General features: G+C 53.0%; 8 protein-coding genes across 8 annotated transcripts; 4 read left to right on the top strand and 4 right to left on the bottom strand.

The window, feature by feature from the left end:
- Nucleotides 1-929: 929 nt before the first annotated feature.
- KRP23_13110 (uncharacterized protein) lies at nt 930-3,311 on the bottom strand (the record flags this gene model as incomplete). The annotated part of the gene is made up of 6 exons (XM_067883780.1): nt 930-1,152; nt 1,223-1,327; nt 1,388-2,436; nt 2,509-2,648; nt 3,174-3,207; nt 3,279-3,311. The coding sequence occupies 6 exons, from the start codon at nt 3,309-3,311 to the stop codon at nt 930-932; spliced, it is 1,584 nt and encodes a 527-aa protein (XP_067739194.1).
- Nucleotides 3,312-3,517: 206 nt separating this feature from the next.
- Nucleotides 3,518-5,155, top strand: KRP23_13111 (uncharacterized protein; the record flags this gene model as incomplete). Its single annotated transcript, XM_067883781.1, has 2 exons — nt 3,518-4,899; nt 4,969-5,155. The coding sequence occupies 2 exons, from the start codon at nt 3,518-3,520 to the stop codon at nt 5,153-5,155; spliced, it is 1,569 nt and encodes a 522-aa protein (XP_067739195.1).
- Nucleotides 5,156-5,714: 559 nt separating this feature from the next.
- Nucleotides 5,715-6,320, top strand: KRP23_13112 (NAD(P)H dehydrogenase (quinone) FQR1; the record flags this gene model as incomplete). Its single annotated transcript, XM_067883782.1, has 1 exon — nt 5,715-6,320. The coding sequence occupies one exon, from the start codon at nt 5,715-5,717 to the stop codon at nt 6,318-6,320; it is 606 nt and encodes a 201-aa protein (XP_067739196.1).
- A 1,400-nt stretch (nt 6,321-7,720) lies between these two features.
- On the bottom strand, nt 7,721-8,446 carry KRP23_13113 (uncharacterized protein; the record flags this gene model as incomplete). Its single annotated transcript, XM_067883783.1, has 1 exon — nt 7,721-8,446. The coding sequence occupies one exon, from the start codon at nt 8,444-8,446 to the stop codon at nt 7,721-7,723; it is 726 nt and encodes a 241-aa protein (XP_067739197.1).
- A 780-nt stretch (nt 8,447-9,226) lies between these two features.
- Nucleotides 9,227-13,119, top strand: KRP23_13114 (Erythroid differentiation-related factor 1; the record flags this gene model as incomplete). The annotated part of the gene is made up of 5 exons (XM_067883784.1): nt 9,227-10,444; nt 10,508-10,759; nt 11,714-11,949; nt 12,016-12,143; nt 12,215-13,119. The coding sequence occupies 5 exons, from the start codon at nt 9,227-9,229 to the stop codon at nt 13,117-13,119; spliced, it is 2,739 nt and encodes a 912-aa protein (XP_067739198.1).
- Nucleotides 13,120-13,349: 230 nt separating this feature from the next.
- On the bottom strand, nt 13,350-14,276 carry KRP23_13115 (uncharacterized protein; the record flags this gene model as incomplete). Its single annotated transcript, XM_067883785.1, has 1 exon — nt 13,350-14,276. One exon carries the CDS (start codon nt 14,274-14,276, stop codon nt 13,350-13,352), a length of 927 nt encoding a protein of 308 aa, XP_067739199.1.
- Nucleotides 14,277-15,193: 917 nt separating this feature from the next.
- On the top strand, nt 15,194-16,120 carry KRP23_13116 (uncharacterized protein; the record flags this gene model as incomplete). Its single annotated transcript, XM_067883787.1, has 1 exon — nt 15,194-16,120. The coding sequence occupies one exon, from the start codon at nt 15,194-15,196 to the stop codon at nt 16,118-16,120; it is 927 nt and encodes a 308-aa protein (XP_067739200.1).
- A 1,111-nt stretch (nt 16,121-17,231) lies between these two features.
- On the bottom strand, nt 17,232-21,593 carry KRP23_13117 (uncharacterized protein; the record flags this gene model as incomplete). Its single annotated transcript, XM_067883788.1, has 4 exons — nt 17,232-17,346; nt 17,426-20,289; nt 20,366-20,458; nt 20,523-21,593. The coding sequence occupies 4 exons, from the start codon at nt 21,591-21,593 to the stop codon at nt 17,232-17,234; spliced, it is 4,143 nt and encodes a 1,380-aa protein (XP_067739201.1).
- Between the last annotated feature and the right edge of the window lie 74 nt (nt 21,594-21,667).

Below are 21,667 nucleotides of genomic sequence, written 5' to 3' on the forward strand. Positions count from 1 at the left end.
TGAGCAATCTTGCAGTCGGGCTTAGTTGCGTTCACCAGTGATGGCTAGTCGGAGAAGACTATCGTTGAATTGTTTGTCAACTCGGTCGTCGCGTTCAAAGATGGAGTGTCAATGTACTCGGCGTCCTCGTAGTTACACTGCTCTGTGGTGCTCTTGGCAAAGTCCTGCGTCCAATAGTGCTTGTACGTGCTGCTGCTGCTGTAGGCGTACGAGAACCCGATCTGCGTATAATCTCCGAGTATGTTGGCGCGGTGGCCGGTAGATTTCATCCAGGAAACCATCACAGCGGCAACATTCGCTTGGCCGGCGGCGACATTTTCTGCTACCCTGTTCCACTTGTAGCCTGCGGCGGTGACTCGGGTAGACATCGTGGATCCGTCGGAGCCAGAGTGAGCCATATAATTATTAGCTGCCATATCGCTCGAGTGCCGTTTTGCAGCTGCCATAAGTTTGCTGTTGATACAGAGAGGAGAAAGCCCTTGAGCAGCGCGTTGGGCATTCACCTGTGCCAGCATCAAAGCGGTGTATTGGCTCGTCGTCGAATACGTCGTTGCTAGATTGCGCGATTCGTGACGCAGATTGCCAGCGACGCCCGCATCCGATCTCTCCGTTGAAACTGTGGCAATGGCAAGGAAAAGCGCTAGTGCAGCCTTGGAAATGGACACCATCGTTGTTGCTTGGGTTGCTTGTAGAGTCGCAAATTGGAGAATGAACAGCAAAATGGACTTCTCCAACATTGCTTCTAAAGGCGACACTGAAGTTGCTGCCAGGACATTGATCCCTTCGACACCTTATGAACCTGGGGAACCCTAACTAACATGACTAATGATGCTACGGTTCTTCAAAAGCTTGTCCGGATCACCCGTTTTAACCTGGACAAGAAGGTGTTTTACCAAGTTAGGATTCGGCTAACTTCAACGTGAGTAAACCTACTCCAGCGCGTAAAAGTAGATATGGTCTCCGTCTCCTTCTACAGATGATTGCTGCACCACGCTGTCCAAATATTGCATCGCTGGTGCGCTCAGCGCGTTGACTATGGCGATTTGTGCGGATCCTCTCGAAACTCGGCCTGTGTATTCCGCATAGTAATAGCTCTGCTTGAGCTCGTTTGTGTTGCCATCATCGGAGCCAAGAACGATGCCGCGGGGCCAACTACAACAGGAAAAAAATATCCCAACTAAGGTGAGCAAGAAACCGGATGAGAGTAGATCGAGGGGCTAACCTCAGGAGTGAGTTTGCGGTCCCACCGACCAAGACCTGTCGCTGAAAGTCACGACGCAAGGCCCGAGCGACGATGTTCGTGTTGGTCTCGCACCAGTACAGATACCTGTAACGTGCCAAAGTTAGCGCGCATGCCAATGCACGAAGCGGTACAATTGTCACTTACTTCGAGTCTACAGCGATGCCGTCTAGCCTTGTTGTGGACGTTCGCGTCACAATTCGACGGATGTCTACTCCGGGTGCAACAATGGAGGCATCGTCCGACAGGATGTTTGACTTTTGACGGGCAGTCATGGCTTTGCCAAGTCGCGCCTGAAAAATTCGACCAGTCTTCTCGGTGAAGAAGAGGGTGTGCTTGGCGGCGTCAATAGCCAAACCGCGTGGAGATCTCAGACCGTTTAGAATTACTCGTGCAGACGGTGGAGCGGTGATGGACGTGTTGGACGGAGGCAGATCGATTTGGGAGATTGTACCTTTTGACTCGAGTGAAAAATAAAGCGACAATTTCTCCAGCGAAGGGGTCTGTGGACTGCTCAACGCCAGGCCACGTACACTCCAACAGCTACGTTGCAGCACTTCAATGACGTTTGTTCGCAAACTGCTACGGTAGATTGTACCATCCAAAGAATTCGACCAATACAGCCAGTCTTTGCCCTCGCGATCGTCGATGGCTAAAGCGTGTGGAAGGATGAAACTCGACTCGATGTCTATCCGCTCCACGATCGGCGAAGGCGTACCTGACGCCATCATTTCGTCGTAGGCCGGCGTATATCCAGTCATCGATCCATGAAATGTTTGAATACTGCAGTCGTCCTCACTCACAAATGGAACTTGCTGTTGCAAGAAAGGCAGAGGAAGACCGACGATACACTCAATTCGCTCAGCTGACCAGGATACGACGCTATCACATCGAGTGCCTTTCACTGTCAGTGCCTGCAGATCAGCTTGGGTCTGTCCGAAATTTGTCCCCACCCACACAACTCGCACGAGCGCGCCGACCACTACCTTCACATCTGAACCATCGACACCACTTGCACTTTTGATAGTCCGGCCGTCACTCCAGAAAATGCGTTCATTGCGTCGATGTATTGCCAAGCCCACAAACCGCGAATACTCGCTTGAACCTTCAATTTCAGTCTGACTGCCATCTCGTCCGTCGATAGCAAAGATGGAGCCGCCGCTCTGTTGGCGGAAATACACCGTGGAAGTGGTAATCTGGCAACACCAACTACGCATGAGTGTCTTCGTGAACAAGTATCAAATGCAAGATAAAGTAGAGCTACTCACACTGAGCACCACCCCGCAAGACAGCAAGAACCACGCGACGAGAACTAAACTCCACGATCGGCATGTCTTCATCATCGATCGGGCCTTGACAGTGATAGAGGCCGCGACCTTTTGCCTCGCAAACGCCTGCTGGAAGATATCTAACAGTGATGAGAATACAGACCAGTAATCTCTATGCACTGGCACGATTCCTATCGGTCCTTGCCAGCGTCAAAGCTCACTCTTCACATTCGTTTGGTCATGGTGGCCCGCGAGTAGCCGCGTCAGTACCGAAATTGCTTCTCTAGACGCTCTCAACTTGAGAGTCTCAAGCACCTTGGCGAATCGGCTGTCGACGAGTTTCTCGAGTTTTGACAAGGCTGCATTTTCCACGGAGGAACGATTCTTGCTTCAGCGCAATATCCGACGATTCTTCCTCTTAGGTGGCTTGCTCTTCCGTGTCTAGCACCGGAGACGGGCTTACATCGAAACTCCAGGAGTTGACGCCGCCGGAGTCGAGACTGGCGTTGCCTCAGGGGGAAGTCAAAGTCGGAATGGAAGCTGCGAGCGGGTGGATGAAGTCGAAACTGAAGTGAGTCTTAGTGGTGCTTCGGACTCGGACGAGAGCTCGTGTTCGTCATCTTGTCGTTGCCCATACGAGCGAGACACACTGGCTCTGAGCAAACCCGCATGATACGCCACCCATTTGCTCTTCATGAGCTGCAGGCACCAAGTAAATGTTAGCCAATCAACCAACTTCAACATGCACAAGCTGCCTGTTGTGGCCTCACCTTATTGTGGCACTGCTTCACCGGCACCACCATTCTTCTGCGTGATCTCGTTCGCCATCTCAAGCCAGGAGCGGCTAAATGCCTCTCGTCGCCGACATCGGCTCCGCGTACTTTTCGAACCGCAGTCGCAGCAAGTTCTCGACCAAAGGCTCCGCCCACTCGATGAACTTCATCATGAAGAGGCCGTCCGCCCGCTCACGAGTCTTGGAGCTCGCCATCTGACTTAGCACTGTCCAATCATGGACCTGGAAGCGGAGCTCATGGACTTGGCGAGCAATGAGCTCGCCTACCTGCCCTTTAACAGCGCTCCAGCAGTCCCACGGCGGTCTCTAAGCTCTTCTACACCGCCTACTACACTAGCAGACCAAGTGGCGGAGCAATTGCTGGCCCAGGCGACGCAACATCTCGCTCTGCAGCAAGAACAGCGTCACAATCAGACCCTGAGACCTTCACAAAGCGCCGAGGAGCTGCTCACACCCGAGCAATTGCAATATTTAGCAGAGGAAGACGCGCGACAGGAGAGACGCAATGCAATTGTGAGGGAGCTTACAGCCGCCAGGAAAGAGACGATCGCCCGACGTATGGACGATTTGGTGCTGCAGTTCGAGCAGCTCCAATTGAGCGTCACCATGCGAATGAGGGAGACAATTGCAGATGCCGAGGAGAACGACAGACGCAGGAGAATTGGGACCGAGTACATGACGGCGAAGCTTGAGTTTGTTACCGAGAAAAGTGCCTTGGAAGTTCAAATTGTTGAGGAAAAAGTCAAGTGGACGCGGCTGCTGGAAGAGCTGCCCGTGGAGGAACGAGACTATTTGGCGCGAGCTGCAGACGAGAAATTTGTGGAGCAAATGAAGTATTTCAGAGGAGAACGGGAGAGCGAGAGGGAAGCAGCGATTCGACAGCATTTGCATGGGATTCTGGTGCTCACGCCCCCACATCGCAATGGCCAGACGGTAGCCAAGACGGCGATGCATCATTCGTTGCGCCACTTGCTACAGGCTTTTGCGAATATTTTTCGGGAATGCTATGCGGGATTTTTGCTGTATGGAGGACAGGGAGTTGGCGTTCGGGCGGGTGTCTCGGTCGATCGAGTGACGTGCGCTTTGCCGCTTGTCGCTGCGGATGTGACGCAGTTTGCAGCCATTTTGGCGCAGGTTGTACTGTTCAAGTACCCGTTTTTGCAGACAAGTGAGTCGCAACGCGCTGCAGTCCACCGGAGTGTGGTCGCTGCACTCTTTGACGCGCTGCAGCCTGCCTTGCATGGATTGTACGTCGCCTCGTTTCAACGAGAAGATTCGATTGTGGACGACGTTGCAGAGCTTACGCGGACTAACTCGCTGGAATACTTCGAGGTAAAGTCAATTTTCCGTCTGGATGGGAGTTGGGCGAGCGCGCAGCAACCAAACAGGTTGGTTGATGATGGCAATGAGCGCCGGTTGCTGACTTGGCGGCACTACAAAGCAGCCATTTATCATATGGATAATCTGGCGTCTGAGCGATCGCCTTCTGCCAAGCTGGAGCGATTGGTACACGTATGCATAGAGATTGATCGTGCCATTAAAACGTACTACAAACTACAACCTGCTGAGCATCAGCCTCCGCTTGAGCTCCTGAATGTGTGAGTAGATGTACGATGCCATCAAATCGCTCAAAGACTAACCTATATGCATTTTCTGTGCGGGTGCAGGACAACCGAGGACCTGTGCGCTTTGCTGAGCTTTGTTCTTGTGTCATCACCATCTTCGTGCCTTCACGTATTTACCCAGTTAGCTCTGCTGGGAAGCTTCACCCCGCAATCCGTTGCAAATGGGCGAGACGGTTTTGCTTTGGCAACCTGCACGAGTGCAGTTCATCATCTTTTGCAGCTTTACTGACCTGCCCCATTCCTACTATAATAGTCTCAAAACGAAACATTGTTGGTCGATGTTCATGTAGGCCATCGAGATTAAGACGCAGAAACAATATGATTTCATTGTACACCTTCATTAGCTCAGTGGAATCCCTGCCATGCCGACAACTTCTTGGTGACAGACTTGCCCTGGACTATCGCCATCTCCACACCACGAAGACCCGACTTGGTAGATTACGGCTCACCAGTGCCTGAGCAAGCTGAAATGGTGAATGACACGAGATTATGAACACTATTCTAGCGTACGATTTCGACAATACTTCGAAGTAGGTGAAAATCCCCATATTCCAGAGGTGTTTGCGTAGTGCCGAACCGTAATAGCAGTAGATTACGGTTCACCATTTTGCGCACACGCTTTCGACAATCGGTAAACTCCTCAGAATCCTGAAGTGTTTGCAATCGTAATCTATTGTGATCGCGTAGGTCTAGACTTCACAGCAACGTCAACGAAAATGGAGGATGCAGGAACGCGTGTGTACATTCCAAACTTCATTCTCCAATCTTCATTGTGATCAACAAGCATCATGTCAGTCAACGTCGCCGTCATCTACTACTCGATCTATGGCCACGCTGCCACCCTCGCTGAGTCCATTAAGGAAGGCGTTGACTCTGTCCCTGGTGTGAAGGCCACCATTTACCAAGTTCCAGAGACGCTGTCGGACGAGATCCTGACGAAGATGCACGCACCCCCAAAGCGTGACTACCCGATTGCCAGTCCGGAGACCCTCAAGGAGGCCGACGGTATCCTGCTTGGGTACCCCACCCGATTCGGTGACTTCCCTGCTCAGGCCAAGTCACTCTTCGATGCTACGGGCCAGCTCTGGGCTGCCGGTGCGCTTATCGGTAAGCCCGGAGGTGCATTCGTTAGCACGTCGCTCATGGGAGCAGGTCAGGAGACCACGCAGCTCATGACAATGGCGTTCATGGTTTCGCACGGCATGACCTTCGTGCCTCTTGGCTACCGCGCGAAGCAGCTCTTTGACGTGGATGAGGTTCACGGCGGATCTCCGTGGGGCGCAGGCGCCATCGCAGGCCCGGACAACTCTCGCCAGGTGTCGAAGTTGGAGAAGGAGATCGCGATGGAGCAGGGTAAGTCTTTCGCTGAGGTCACCAAGAAGCTGAGCGCTTAGAGCAGGATAGTGGCAACAGCAATGTAGTTGCCAGTTCTACAAAGTTTTGACCGAAAACTTTGATCGCTGATGCTGATGACTCAGAGATTCCTTCAATATGACCGGGAGATAACTTACTCCAACTGCTATAACACCCCCGCCTCTCTTCCATCGAGCACCGGAGGAACAAGATCATCTCACCTTCGTCTCTTGACTGCACCTTCGCCACACATGAAGCGCGTCTTCATCACGTAAATACCTTCATCCGACGGCTCGCTATCGTCACACAACATATCCTCGATGAATCAAAATGCACTTGCGGGACGCTGGAGTGAAAGGGCAACAATTGACTTGTCCGCGGTGAACCAGCAGAAATACCAAACTTTATTCAGATCCGTCAAGAGGCCGATCGGAGAACAGCGTTTGTGACTCTTGAAATGTGCAAGGATCAGTTGCAGCAGGATTTGTCTTCGATACTTGACGCCGTCTTCCCAACTGAAATCTGCCTTCACCTTGACAATGAAGCGAAGCCCTGCAAAAGAGCTCATGCGGTTCTCCGCCAATCGATTCATAACTATCATGCCCACCGTGCCCTTGACAGCAAATTGAATCCTGTTATCGTTGATTGCGAGGCAATTCTCGTCACACACCGTGTCCTTGACCAAGTATTGATGCTTCTCATCAACGAATAAAACGTTTTCCGATCCTTGACGTATTTCACGTATCGCTTGCGCTGATCAGAGTCATGTTCGTTCGTGCTATTCCATGTGAAACCAGGCACGGACTCGTCTTGTTCTTTGTCGACCTAGAGCGCCTTCATTTGAAGGCCAAGGCTTTCTATCAGTTCATCTACCGCCCGGGACGGACATTCCGAAATGAGGTACATTTCACGTGTCTTATCCTTAGGTCTCAAAGTCACCGCCATAATATTTTCGATATGCTCCATTTCGATAGGGTGCAATTCAGTTGGAGGAATGTCCGAGCGAGCGAAGAAGTTCCTCATCTTTCCGCTTCACGCTCGTTTAACCAAACAAGCTCATGTCGTAGTTGTGGATTGTCTAGGCGATCCAAGCCTGGAAAACCGAAGTCAGCATCAATTTGCTTCGAAGTACCTCATTGAAAAATAACACGCTTTCAAATAGTTTTTGGAGTCCGGGATTCATGCCCAACAATATTCAAGCAAGGTTTGCAATCTTGTTTGTGGAATTCGAGCAGTTCGTACGAAGTACAAGGTTACATGAGATTGAAGCAGCATACACATAAATGAATTCGATTAAGTTACTTGCTTGCTTGCGAGTCGCAAGTTGCAAGTTGCAACTTCCTACACGAAGAAACAAGGGTCGGCAGACCGAAGCCGACAAGGGGGCGCCTTACGCGCGGTCCAGTGATCGATTGATCGGCTCATTGACTGATCAATCCAGCTACTCCTCCATTGGCGTAGGCTCCGCCGCCGCCTTGTTCGCTTCAGCACCAGCAATGACACCCTTCGAGGTTGGCTCCGACGTCGACGACGATTGCTGCTGTGATTGATCAAGCTGTTGTTGCTGCTGCTGCTGCTGTTCCTTGATGGTCTCCTTCTGCGCCTGGCCGAACGGCGTCTGCTGCCACAGCGCCTCGAACTTCTCTGGCGAGCCGATGGAGCACACGGACTCGTGCTGGCCCTCGTCGTCCGGGCCCAAGCGGTTCCACGTCGTGCGCAGCTTCTTGCCCTCGATCTGGCGCTCGTGCACGGCTTTCAGACGTCCCGTCGAGTTTTCGTAGCGACGCCGCGTACTCGTCACGCGCCGGCCTTTGTCGTCCACGATGGACGAGTCGCTGAAGGAGTAGGACGAGAAGGCGCGGTGGTACTGGCTGTCCGCACCAGCGTTCGTGTCGGTCTGGGCAAAGGGCTTGGTCGACTGCTGCTGCTGCTGCTGCTGCTGCTGCTTGGCCTTGGCCTTGGCGCCGTGCGTGGTCTTGTTCGGGTCGTTGTCGCGGACAGCCGTTTGTGGATGTGCCGGCGACGTGGTCTTGGGCTGCGTCTTGTCTTGTGGCTGGGCGTCAGGCTCCGTTTGCATCGGCTGTGCTGCCGCCTCGCGGTGCTGCGTCTCGGTTCTCTGCTCACGCGCCGGCACGGGCAGGTCCCGGAAGAAGTCGTCGTCGTCCATCGTGGACGACAAAGGCCGGCGCGTGACGAGTACGCGGCGTCGCTACGAAGACTCGACGGGACGTCTGAAAGCCGTGCACGAGCGCCAGATCGAGGGCAAGAAGCTGCGCACGACGTGGAACCGCTTGGGCCCGGACGACGAGGGCCAGCACGAGTCCGTGTGCTCCATCGGCTCGCCAGAGAAGTTCGAGGCGCTGTGGCAGCAGACGCCGTTCGGCCAGGCGCAGAAGGAGACCATCAAGGAACAGCAGCAGCAGCAACAACAGCAGCAGCAGCAGCAGCAGCAACAACAGCAGCAGCAGCAGCAGCAACAACAGCTTGATCAATCACAGCAGCAATCGTCGTCGACGTCGGAGCCAACCTCGAAGGGTGTCATTGCTGGTGCTGAAGCGAACAAGGCGGCGGCGGAGCCTACGCCAATGGAGGAGTAGCTGGATTGATCAGTCAATGAGCCGATCAATCGATCACTGGACCGCGCGTAAGGCGCCCCCTTGTCGGCTTCGGTCTGCCGACCCTTGTTTCTTCGTGTAGGAAGTTGCAACTTGCAACTTGCGACTCGCAAGCAAGCAAGTAACTCAATCGAATTCAATTATGTGTATGCTGCTTCAATCTCATGTAACCTTGTACTTCGTACGAACTGCTCGAATGAGGATATTGTATGAGTTCTTCGTAAAGTAGCGTTTGAGGATTTAAGGACTCAATGAGGGGATTTGCGTGCTACGAGAAAGCTCAGCGAGAGTTATTTTCTCTCTCTTTGAGCAGCTACGACCAAGTACCAATAATGGCGCTCGCCGCCGATGACCAGCGCGGGGTGGCGTCCTTCTCGCTGCCGGCGTCACCCGCACGCAGTCCCACGAGCTCAGACCGCGTGTCAGCATGGTCCGACGACTCGTCCGCGCCTTCCGACGCGCCAGATTTTCCGCTTGTCCAATGGGGCAACAGCAGTGCGCGTCCGTCGTCGGCGCTTGTGCCCTTCCAGAAGCTGCAGCTCGACACGAACCTCCACCGGACGACGCTGCCCTACCGGATGGGCGACATATCTCCGCGCTCTAGGACGAGCTCTTTAGGATCTCCAGGATCGACCTCAGGCTCCGAGAGTCCTGCGCAGAGGAAGGCCACGCAACAATTGGCCTCCGGGTTTCTAGGGATGGAGACGGAGGCCAAGACGACGCAGATGTCGAAGGACTTCATGAACGCCCTGCGGCTCGGAGACCTGACGGAGCAACAGGAGCCCCAGCTGTCCGTGCGACTGCGGGGCAGTCGAGTGGAGCTGGCCTCGGCCTCGGAGGAGCAGCAGGTGGACTTTTTAGGGCCGGCCGAGAACATTAAGAGGCTGTTCAAGTTGCCGTACTCCCAGTCGAGGGTGTCGTTGGCCGTGCACCGAGTGGGCAGCACGTTGGTGGTGGATGGGGAGCTCGATGAGAACGATCTGCCCGCGGGCTTTGAGGACCTGCCGCAGGATACGCTGCAGTTGGCTCAAGAGTCGGACGAGACGACGCAGAGACTGCTGTATGAGAAGTTCATTTACGAGAGCACGGTGAATAGCCAACTGCAGGCGTCCGAGAGTGACGTGAAAGAGGAGGTGGAGAAGGTCGCGCGTCGACCGAAACATGGGAAGAAGAAGGGGAAGAAGAGCAAGAAGGCGAAGCAGAAGACAGCTGCACGAGCGGAGACGCCAGCGCTCAAGTCGACGGATCACATGGAATTGCTACCAGCAGCTGAGGGTAATGTAGACGAGGTGAATACGCCCGTGCCAATGCCTTCGGTATCTGCGTCGTGGGCGGGTGATACGGCGATAGGGGGGTCTAAGCAGGAGATGCATGTTGCGGATAGCAAGGCGGCCGGCCACGCGACGTCGTCCAGGGAACAGAAAGCGCCTCCTCCCTTTATTCCAACCGATAGCAACTGGTTCGCATCTGCGGCGCACCACTCACCAGCGTGTGGGGATTCGCAAACTTTCCAGCGCATCTTGAAGTGGAAGTTCAACGACCTCAAAATGGTACGCCTTACTATATAAACGTGTTCAGTCACTGATCACTCGAACTAATCGCTGTGCTTTTAGATCCTAGGCAGTCAGGTTCTCCTATTCAGCAACCAGGAGCACCCTGCTGTTTCGCTGAAGCTTCACGATATGGACAAGGAGTTGTCTCTCTGCACGGTACTCGACTATTACCTGGACAATGTCATTGCGAACATCCCAGAGTTAGCTATCTGCATGCACTCAAAGGGGCTGGTCCGTGGATACAAGCTAGTAGAAACCCGGCAGATCCCTTACATGTCTGGCACTGACCGGCCGCTGTTTGACGTCCAAGATGTAAGTATGAACGCGTCAATGCTGCTCAAGTTTCTCCAGGAGAATTGCTCGAGGCCGAACGGTACATACTGGTTGCATCGAAAGGAAGGCGAGAGCTCTTTGCGGTTATACGACGTAGATGTACTGTCGCAAGGAAGCCAACTCAAGTGGAAGTATATGATGGCGATGCTGTGCTACCGATTCGCAGCTCGAGCATCGAGACTAGCGAACTCATTAGCGACAGGAACGCCCCATTTGCAGCAGCAGCTCCAGCAACGTCAGCGAGAACTACTACGCACATGTATGAGTTTGCTGGGAGAGATCGCCCAAAAAGGTGGAGCAGCGCACAGTTCTATCTGTTCTTCGGTCAGTGAGCAGTTGGCAGATACTTATCTTCGAGAGTCCAACCAGTTTCAAGCAGCCAACTCAGCGGATTTGACGTCGGGAGATTCAGATCAAGAGCCCGCAATTGATTCTCTCGAGAAGGCAAAACAGTATTTGCTCGCAAGCATTCGGCTGTTTGAGGAATGCATCCCGAAAGACTCTGGTCCAGCCCTGACCCACAGTGATGATGGAAGCAATGACGTTGAGTCTATCGAAGGAGAGCTAGCACCGGGAGATGAAGACGGTGAAATGGGGAACTTTATGGATGAAGAATTGAATCGGCTTCAACTCAAGTTTAGTTCGGCATGCCTCGAACTGGGACAGCTTTATTCGGGCAATCGGAAGTGGGCCAACGCGGTAAAGTGCGTTGTCGAGGCAAGCCAATTCTTGACCTTAGGCTCCATCCCTGACGGTGTGCAGGCGATTAATTTATCTGCAGATGATGATCCTGCAGTTGACGACTTGCTTGAAAAGTTGGACTTTGACGGCGTAGGAAGAGGGAGGTTCTCACAAGACAAGATCGCAATTTGCATTTCTGGATCGGAGCTCCGCTGTTCTTTGCTGGGGCTAATTGGTGATATGGCTGCTCAGAGACCTGTGGGCGTGCACAGTGCGTTGACAGCTCTTTATGACATCATCTCTGGTGTGAAGAGAGATCAGCTTCCAGATCTTTGCGGCGGTGCCGCTGGATTTTTGAAGGCATTTGACGAGGAAGCTGAACCTTCTGATTGCAAGGTCCTTGCGAGCAGACAAGAGGATCTGATGCAGCTTTCCTTCCTTGCCTATCTACGTGCATTATCTCCTCCCGCAGATTCCGAGCTCTATTTGTGCGTGCCTGCTGCTCCTTATTATGTGGTGTTGCGTCAACTAACAGAATACCTGTTGCTGTACAGCTTGCTGATGAAAAAGCTGGGAAATGCCAGCAACGAATTAGGCAAGTACTTCCTTGCGGCAAAACGCGATTACAAAGAGGCTTTCAGGTGGTTTGAGCGTGGCTGCAAGATATTTACCGACATCGAAGGTACGTTCTATTTGCTTTCAACTTCAAATTCGGTACCTCGTGGTCCTCACATTCAACCTGCTATGCTTTAGACGGAGTTAACGTGGCGCTTCTTCGAGCGAACCTCGCGCACCTCCACAAGATTTTTGCGCTAGGCAAACCTGTGGACTCGAGGGGGGAGCACTATCAAACAGCAATCCAACTTTGCACAGATGCCTTGCAGCTTCTGAAGCAAAGCAAGGCAGATACAGACTTGCATCGAAAGGTGACAGGCGAACTGGCACTGACATATCTGGTCTGGGCAGTGGACTTAGCGAGCAGTATATCCTCGCTGGATGCGGCTGGGCGTTCACCTTCAAAAACGCGCGAGAACGAGGCACTCACGCTTTTCAACAAAGCGCTGTCTTTGTATGCAGAACTGGGCGACCAGAAACAGATCGCATCTACTCACTACCAGATCGCCTCATTCTATAGCCGAATGATTTCAGGCACTTTGTGTACTGAAAGAGAGAGCTCAGCAGCGGAAAAGTCTGAGGGCTTCTCTTCGACGCTGACGAGTCGAATGGAAATTGCGAGGCGGCACTACGAAAAAGCCTTGAGCTACTTTGGTGCAGTGGAAGTTGGTAAAACGTTTGTGCTGATCCACCAAGAGTTGTCGGATCTGCATATTCTAGGCGGACGCGTAGAAGGCATCGAGCATGCGCTGCTCATCCTGTTAAACACTTACGAGGCGTTCAATCTCGCTTCTGCAAGGGATTCAAAGCTCGAGAAGGAAGAAATGGCTACGTTAGCTCGCGACATTGTGGAAAAGGTCAGGACTGTGCTGCATCAGCTTATTAAGCTGAGCTCTGGCGGACAACCTACCAACACCCACACAAAGAGCAAGAAGCTGGAGATGTTCAAAAAGATGTACAAAGAGGTGATTTACTACGATGGATGTAGTGCGGGAAGTATCGTGCCGATTTTGGGCACCCTACGCGGGATGTACTCGTTGTAGCGGCAAACTACCGGTTTTGAAGAGCCATGGCTGAACGCCAAGGACGGACAGCACTAACACGTAAGTGAATGACTAGTGGGAAGTCAATGCCGAAAATCTGAAGATGGTGCGAACATTTAATATTTGTTTGTTTACTTACGTCTTCATATGAATAGTCATCCCAAAGGCCCAGGTACAGCATCTGCAGCGAGCAACGTTGGTTGAGTCATCCGACAAACATACCACGGTCGTTAGTTCTCCATCGGCGTAGGTTCCGCCGCCGCCTTGTTCGCTTCAGCACCAGCAATGACACCCTTCGAGGTTGGCTCCGACGTCGACGACGATTGCTGCTGTGATTGATCAAGCTGTTGTTGCTGCTGCTGTTGTTGCTGCTGCTGTTGCTGTTCCTTGATGGTCTCCTTCTGCGCCTGGCCGAACGGCGTCTGCTGCCACAGCGCCTCGAACTTCTCTGGCGAGCCGATGGAGCACACGGACTCGTGCTGGCCCTCGTCGTCCGGGCCCAAGCGGTTCCACGTCGTGCGCAGCTTCTTGCCCTCGATCTGGCGCTCGTGCACGGCTTTCAGACGTCCCGTCGAGTCTTCGTAGCGACGCCGCGTACTTGTCACGCGCCGGCCTTTGTCGTCCACGATGGACGAGTCGCTGAAGGAGTAGGACGAGAAGGCGCGGTGGTACTGGCTGTCCGCACCAGCGTTCGTGTCGGTCTGGGCAAAGGGCTTGGTCGACTGTTGCTGCTGCTGCTGCTGCTTGGCCTTGGCGCCGTGCGTGGTCTTGGCGCCGTGCGTGGTCTTGTTCGGGTCGTTGTCGCGGACAGCCGTTTGTGGATGTGCCGGCGACGTGGTCTTGGGCTGCATCTTGTCTTGTGGCTGGGCGTCAGGCTCCGTTTGCATCGGCTGTGCTGCCGCCTCGCGGTGCTGCGTCTCGGTTCTCTGCTCACGCGCCAGCACGGGCAGGTCCCGGAAGAAGTCGTCGTCGTCCATGTTGCTGGGCGTCGCCAGCATCTCGCGGTCGAGGTCGAGGTCGAGGCCCAGGTCGAGGTCGAACGGGGAGTGCGAGCGCGTCATGAGGTCGCTCATGTGCTCGAGCTCCATCATGGACTGCTCCAGCGACGACATGGGGTACCAGAAGCGCGGTCGGACGAGATCCCACGAGCTGAACATGGTTATTTGAGCTGTCTTGGTTGTCGTGGCTGTCTTGGTAGTGTTGTTTCTTGGTTGTTGGTTGTTGGTTGTTGGCTGTTGGCTGTTGGCTGTTGGCTGTAGCGTTGGCGTTGGCAGCCTCGGTTGTGCTGTTTGGTTACTTGCTTTGTAGTAGCTGGCAAATTCGTGAATGAGCAATGGTCGGGCCTGTGAAAGGCAGCGGCAAGGCTGGTGAACTTCCACTTCAAGTTGTAGCGTGGTGGGGATCGAATGTTGTCGAATGCGGTCGAACGTGCAGCGAGAATTTGTGTCGTGTCTCATAAGTCGGTACTAAATGCTCAATCTTCTCGAAAGGGGTCGGAGCACTTGGATAGCAGGTTTCGATGCTGTCTGTTGTCAGCGCGCGGTGTTGCTTCTGTTCATATTTCCTATCTATAGTAGCAACGATACGTTGCTTTTCATTATGATTGTGAGAAAGACACAGATTGAGCCACACATTTGACGAGCATATCACAACTCTGAAATGACAAATCTAGAACCAACGAGTCAATTTCGTCTAGAATATTCAATTCTAGATTTTCAACTGTCGTGCCCAGATGCGCATGCATCCATTTCTAATTTTGTGACCAAACCATCATACTCCTTCCCTCACAAACTTTCGCTGCACGTTCGACCGCATTCGGCAACATTCGATCCCCACCACGCTACAACTTGAAGTGGAAGTTCACCAGCCTTGCCGCTGCCTTTCACAGGCCCGACCATTGCTCATTCACGAATTTGCCAGCTACTACAAAGCAAGTAACCAAACAGCACAACCGAGGCTGCCAACGCCAACGCTACAGCCAACAGCCAACAGCCAACAGCCAACAACCAACAACCAACAACCAAGAAACAACACTACCAAGACAGCCACGACAACCAAGACAGCTCAAATAACCATGTTCAGCTCGTGGGATCTCGTCCGACCGCGCTTCTGGTACCCCATGTCGTCGCTGGAGCAGTCCATGATGGAGCTCGAGCACATGAGCGACCTCATGACGCGCTCGCACTCCCCGTTCGACCTCGACCTGGGCCTCGACCTCGACCTCGACCGCGAGATGCTGGCGACGCCCAGCAACATGGACGACGACGACTTCTTCCGGGACCTGCCCGTGCTGGCGCGTGAGCAGAGAACCGAGACGCAGCACCGCGAGGCGGCAGCACAGCCGATGCAAACGGAGCCTGACGCCCAGCCACAAGACAAGACGCAGCCCAAGACCACGTCGCCGGCACATCCACGAACGGCTGTCCGCGACAACGACCCGAACAAGACCACGCACGGCGCCAAGGCCAAGGCCAAGCAGCAGCAGCAGCAGCAGCAGCAGCAGTCGACCAAGCCCTTTGCCCAGACCGACACGAACGCTGGTGCGGACAGCCAGTACCACCGCGCCTTCTCGTCCTACTCCTTCAGCGACTCGTCCATCGTGGACGACAAAGGCCGGCGCGTGACGAGTACGCGGCGTCGCTACGAAGACTCGACGGGACGTCTGAAAGCCGTGCACGAGCGCCAGATCGAGGGCAAGAAGCTGCGCACGACGTGGAACCGCTTGGGCCCGGACGACGAGGGCCAGCACGAGTCCGTGTGCTCCATCGGCTCGCCAGAGAAGTTCGAGGCGCTGTGGCAGCAGACGCCGTTCGGCCAGGCGCAGAAGGAGACCATCAAGGAACAGCAACAGCAGCAACAACAGCAGCAGCAGCAGCAGCAACAACAGCTTGATCAATCACAGCAGCAATCGTCGTCGACGTCGGAGCCAACCTCGAAGGGTGTCATTGCTGGTGCTGAAGCGAACAAGGCGGCGGCGGAGCCTACGCCAATGGAGGAGTAGCTGGATTGATCAGTCAATGAGCCGATCATTCGATCACTGGACCGCGCGTAAGGCGCTCTCAACTACTTGCATAGGACCCCTTGTCGGCTTCGGTCTGCCGACCCTTGTTTCTTCGTGTAGGAAGTTGCAACTTGCAACTTGCGAGTCGCAAGCAAGCAAGTAACTCAATCGAATTCATTTATGTGTATGCTGCTTCAATCTCATGTATCCATGGTAGTAGCAGGTGTAGGCGAATACTAGTAATACAGAGGTACCGACTTGGGCAACATTGAGCTATCGACAATGAGATCGTGATGTCATATCGGCATCATCTTGCATCTCGATTGCTGTGCAGGCCAGTAGCAACAGCAGCCGTCTCTGGCGGCAATGCCGCCACGAAAGACAGATAATATATGCTAGGAAAAAAATAAATAATCGGATACACGACAAGAAGGGCTTCAGGATCGAAACGAAACTCGTTATCGTTGAGAGGTTGATGATTGCACATTCCAGTAGTCAGCAGCTTGGGCTTTTGACAGACCTGAACAATGTCGGGTATTTTCTACACGACAATATCAGTAGTGCCTTGGACAATGCGGCTAGGAATGATCGGAGTGCGATGCTTCAACTCAAGTACAGTTCAGACGCAAGGAAGGCTGGGGTGCATGGACAAAAAAGAACAAAGCAAACGAACTCTTTCATTCAACGACACCACCTTGCAGGCGCCGAGATTGGATCACGTTCAAGATGAAGTTGATCTCCGAGTTCCCAAGCGGCAACGTCGCACACGAAGCCGTGAGTTGATCCCACGTAATCAGCAGGCAATTGAGCAGTTTGGTGTATGAGTGCAGTCGTGCGATGTTCAACTACCAAACCACCACGTGCTGAAGTAGAGCAGTCCCCTGTCGGCACGGCGTAGATCAAACGAGGTAAACTCTTTCGTAGACAGACCGTCGAGTTAGTTTGCGCAGGTGGCCAAAATGCATTTACTAGTTAACGATAAGAAAGAAAAGGAGGGTTGGCGCACCCACCACGTAAGCTTCAAAGCTCGAGAGCAAATCCCAAATCGTTTGGCACTCTTGAACTCCAGTCGGCTTCGTTCTCCACAAGAAACCCATTTCGAGTCTCCGCTTTAGTCATCATCCGCATACAGGGATGACTTGGATAGCAGTACTGGCATCTGGAACGGTTGTCCAACAGCGATTTTGCCTTCGATCTCCAGCGCAGTTACTCGGAAGTTCAGCCATCTAGTTCAAAAAGGAAGAAAAAACGTTAGATCGATGCCTTTCAAAACAAGACAAGAAGTTCCACAAGGAAGGCACTCACTCTTTCACTGCCAGCACCGAGTACGGCAGTAGATTCTCTGGGACTTCATCTGCACTCGAGTGCTTCCCAGCCAGTGACTCTAGCTGGCCCGACACCTCCGCTAGATCCAGCTGGGATAGTGTCTCATTATCTTTTCGCTCGGCAGTCTCCGCCGTGGCGTTCTGGGTTAGCACTTCTATCCACTCGCGCTGCTCCTCGAACGTCGGAGCACAAAGAACAAATTTCTGGTAGCCACTATCCACGGAGAAGCAGTTGAAAAGCACCACGCGCGTTCCTTGCGAGTGGTCTAGCTGGTTCGACATTTCGGAGACCACGCTGCCAATAACGTTGATTTCACGCTTGATGGGGCCGTGTTCTGTGTCTGCGTATCCCAGCTTGTTGTTCTGCAGTGAGAGGTACTTGTTTTTCCAAGTGTTCTTGTAGATGAAACCTTGTTTCAGTAGCATGCCCTTCTTTTTCCAGGTTGCCTTCATTGTCTGCTTTCGAAGAAGATGTCCGTTCTCGCTCTGGCGATCAATATACTTCTTGGCGGCATTGTAAATTGACTCGAGCAATCTCTGGAACTTCATCTGAATGCTAGTGTCCATCTTCGGTTGTACCGGAATCGGGTGCTTCACGTAATCTTCAGAGATACTGCGTGTCTTCGTCCGATCCAGCTGGAAGCTGTCTCCACTCTTATAATCCGACGTTGGTGTACTATGACCACTACCAAAACCACGGTTGTTTGGAGACGATATTGTCAGCGACAAACTAGAACCCGAGTTCCGCGGAGACGGAGAAGGTGATGATCGGGGAGACGAGCGCGGTGACGATGAGCTAAGCCGTTTATGTACCGAGTCCATCAGGTTGCTCGCACTATAAGATCGCGAACGTCGTCCACTGTCACTGTGCTCCTCAGTCCCAAGCGATGAATTGAAGTCAGCCGCCACAGCATCGATTTGGCGGCGACTGTGCGGCGGCGTGTTCACAAAGGATGCCCCCTTCTGTGTCCATCCGTGGGATTTCATGGCACGAAAAGCAATCAGCGTCTGAAAAAAACTGCGCACTTCACGATGCCAGTGCAGGAACAGTCGGATGAATGATCGGAGCAACTCAAATCGCAGTTTGTCCGCATGCCGTTCTGGGAAGCAATCCCAGCAGTTGTATAGGAATTCCAGCGTAGTCAGCACCACTTGTGTGTGCTCCGAATCCAAGAGGATGCGAAGCGCAGCGCACAGGAAACGGAAATCGAACGACGGCGGCAACAATGAAACCTCATCGCCTGCTGGAATCGAGTACTGGTCGTCTTGGTGAAAGTTCCAACGATCGTTGTTCTCGAGATGTGACAGGCGATAAGAACTTAAGCGAACGCGCCAACTTCGAATCATGTACATCCATACGCCAAGAAGCTCAACGGCACCGATGACCGCCGTGACATCGTGGACACTTGTGCTGCTCAGAAGGAACTTGGTCATGGGGTTAATCAAGCTAGAATTTGATAACATTGTACACGACAACTTGTACAGTGTCGGTGGGAGCCAGCCGGACTTCTGGGTCTTCAACTCTAAGAAGAACACCATCAGCACTTGAGTGTAGCCAGGCAGGTGAACCCAGCCGATCTTCTGGTTCAGAACCGCCAACGTATCAAGCACATACCATAACCACTGGTCCACCAGCAAGATGTTAAGGGTGTTCGCTTCACCATTAAGCCGACGAAAACGCGATTTCCAGGCTTCAGAAGTCACTTCGTACTTGTCCTCAGCCTCTTCTTCCTGATTACGAAGGGCCTTCTCGCCGTACTCGTCAAAAATCGCTTTGTGGAAACGCCGCCAGTCTAAGTGGGCCTCCAAACCATCCATAGCGAACAAGTCTGCGTCGGCATTCATCCGAAACTCAGCGGCAAGCTCAGGAACTGGTTCGTTATACGATTCCGACCACAGTTGGTAGAGCTCTACGCCGAAACTTGGCAACCGGAAACACAATACTGACAACATTCTCGCTACGAAAAACATGAGGTTGTTGTTCATCACACCACGGACAGAGACCGTTTGAAGAACGCAAAACTTGGTTTCAACAAGCATCGCCCGCAGCTTCAAACCGAACTCCAGGTCCTTCTTTGAGACTTTATGCGTATGCTTGGTTCCCAGCACAGTCGTCGCTACTGTAGAATCGAAACCCAACAACGGTAAGTCACTCAGCTCTGCTCGCTTGACTAAATAAAACAGCAGCTCATAGAAAACATTTCGCAGTGTGTAATGTCGCACGCGAATGTTTTCCAGCAGGAACTGCCATAGCCGTAAGAGAATATTTTTCGTTTCTTCCAGTGCCTCGGCTGATACGTACACCCAGGACAACATAGACGCTTTGTGCGAGACCTGCAGCATTTTTAAAATCTTGGTTGCCTTCCGCACTTTACCTTCTTTGTCGTCTTTTTGTCGATTAGCCATCAGTTCCACCAGATCCTGCATCTTCTCGAGCACGCGCTGGGCTTCAACAGGAATTACAACCTTCGACTTGCGAAGATTCTTCTTAGACCCCGCTGCGACTGTCCCGACAATCACTGAACTTGACGAGGAAATACCATTCTCACTGTTCACACCGCACCGAAGCTGACGAACGTCTGGGATACGCTTAAATAGGATTGTGCCGTAGATAACTCCAACCTGGTGCCCCTTTAATGTGAGGCTCTGCTCAAACTTGCTCGTGACAAATTGCTCCGAAAAACCAAGGCCGTTCATTCCATGAGTGGGATCCGCGTCGTATTTCTTCTTCATGCGCTCTTGAAGGGCATCTTCGAAAATCTTTTCCAGAGACAGCCACGTTTGACCGAACAGGATCGTATTCGTAATTTCCTCATCAAACTGGACATCCGTATTCGGCGTTGCCTAGCACGAAAACGAAAACGTATGTGTTAGCTCACCCTAGGCAACAAATAGCAATCAGCTTGAAGCAAGAACATACCAAGGTGTCTTTTTTGTACTTTTCCAGCAAGCTCAAAAATCCACCGTCTGGATCCGTCGACATTTGACCACGACCAACTAACAATTGGCGCACCTAGCGTAACAAACACACCAATTAATAATCTATATAAGGCCCACGTCCACTCTTTCGTGCTTACCTCCAAAGTAAGTGTCGCCGACATGAGCTCATCAAAAGTGCTGTACCGCGTAATAGGAGGTAGGTAGTCAGAAGACGTTGCCCATTCCACGCCCATCGGGTCTTGCGCTACTAATGAGTCAGCGGCCACTTCGTCCTCAGCTCCAGTCTCGCCCTTCGGTTGGGTATTTGGTCTAGACACACGGGACGACAAGACTGCCAGTCTAGCTAGCGACTGGAAGCTTACTTCGTGAATATCTCCAATTTCGCGTTTAATCGCGTGTTTCAGCTTGTTGCCCATGTAGAACTTCTCGTTCGTGCCAATGGTGCACTTGTAGCTCACGCCAAACTTCTTGAGGGGCAAGGACGCATCTTCCTGGAAATCGTGTCCCTCAGGTCGATCCAGCTCGTTGGCAATAGCCGGCATCATGACGCCCACGTCGCTCACCGAGATGTTCCACTCGCTACACTGCTCCATGTAGCAATTAAACACCACGCGTCCGTTATCACAGCCCACCAAGTGGTGGTCATGGTGCACCGGGCCCGTCGCAATGCTCCATAGATCCACCTTGGTGTGGCCAATCAAGCTCTTCGCATGGAACTTGCGGTTGGAAAATACCTTCACAGACAAATACCTCTTGGTCAGCGCGTTGAGCGGGGCCTTGTACTCAATGGCGATGAGCACTCCCTTGTAGTTCGGGTTCAGGTCGGCCTTGATCACGGGCGTCGCGTACGGCGCATTCTCCTCCGGGTCGTCCCAGAAAAACTCCACAAACGGGTCGCTTTTCCCGCTAAACCGGCGACCCTGGAGGTTCCGGCACTGGATACCAGATATTCTTACACGGAACAAACATTCCGCGTCGCTCTTGCTCTCTAGCGGGTCGAACAGCCGCTGCAGGAACTTGGGGCTGCGTCTCGAGGCGTCGGGGCTGCCGCTGTACACTTCCCCGAACTCGCGCGTGGCCTGTGAAAGCTGGTTGAGCTCCTCCAGGCTGCGAATTGACAGCTGGTTCATCTCCTCCACCGTCATGTGCCGAGGCGAGCCGTTCAAGCTCGAGCGCTGGCTGGAGCGCGCGCTAGAGTGCGCACTCATGACGTGACTTTTGGGCTACGATTTTCGCGGTCAGAGGCGGGAGTCAAGAGGCAAAAAGCAGCGTGATATGAGAA

This window comes from Phytophthora ramorum (assembly GCF_020800215.1).
Source record: "Phytophthora ramorum isolate Pr-102 chromosome Unknown Phyram_PR-102_s0016, whole genome shotgun sequence".
Classification (NCBI taxonomy): domain Eukaryota; phylum Oomycota; class Peronosporomycetes; order Peronosporales; family Peronosporaceae; genus Phytophthora; species Phytophthora ramorum.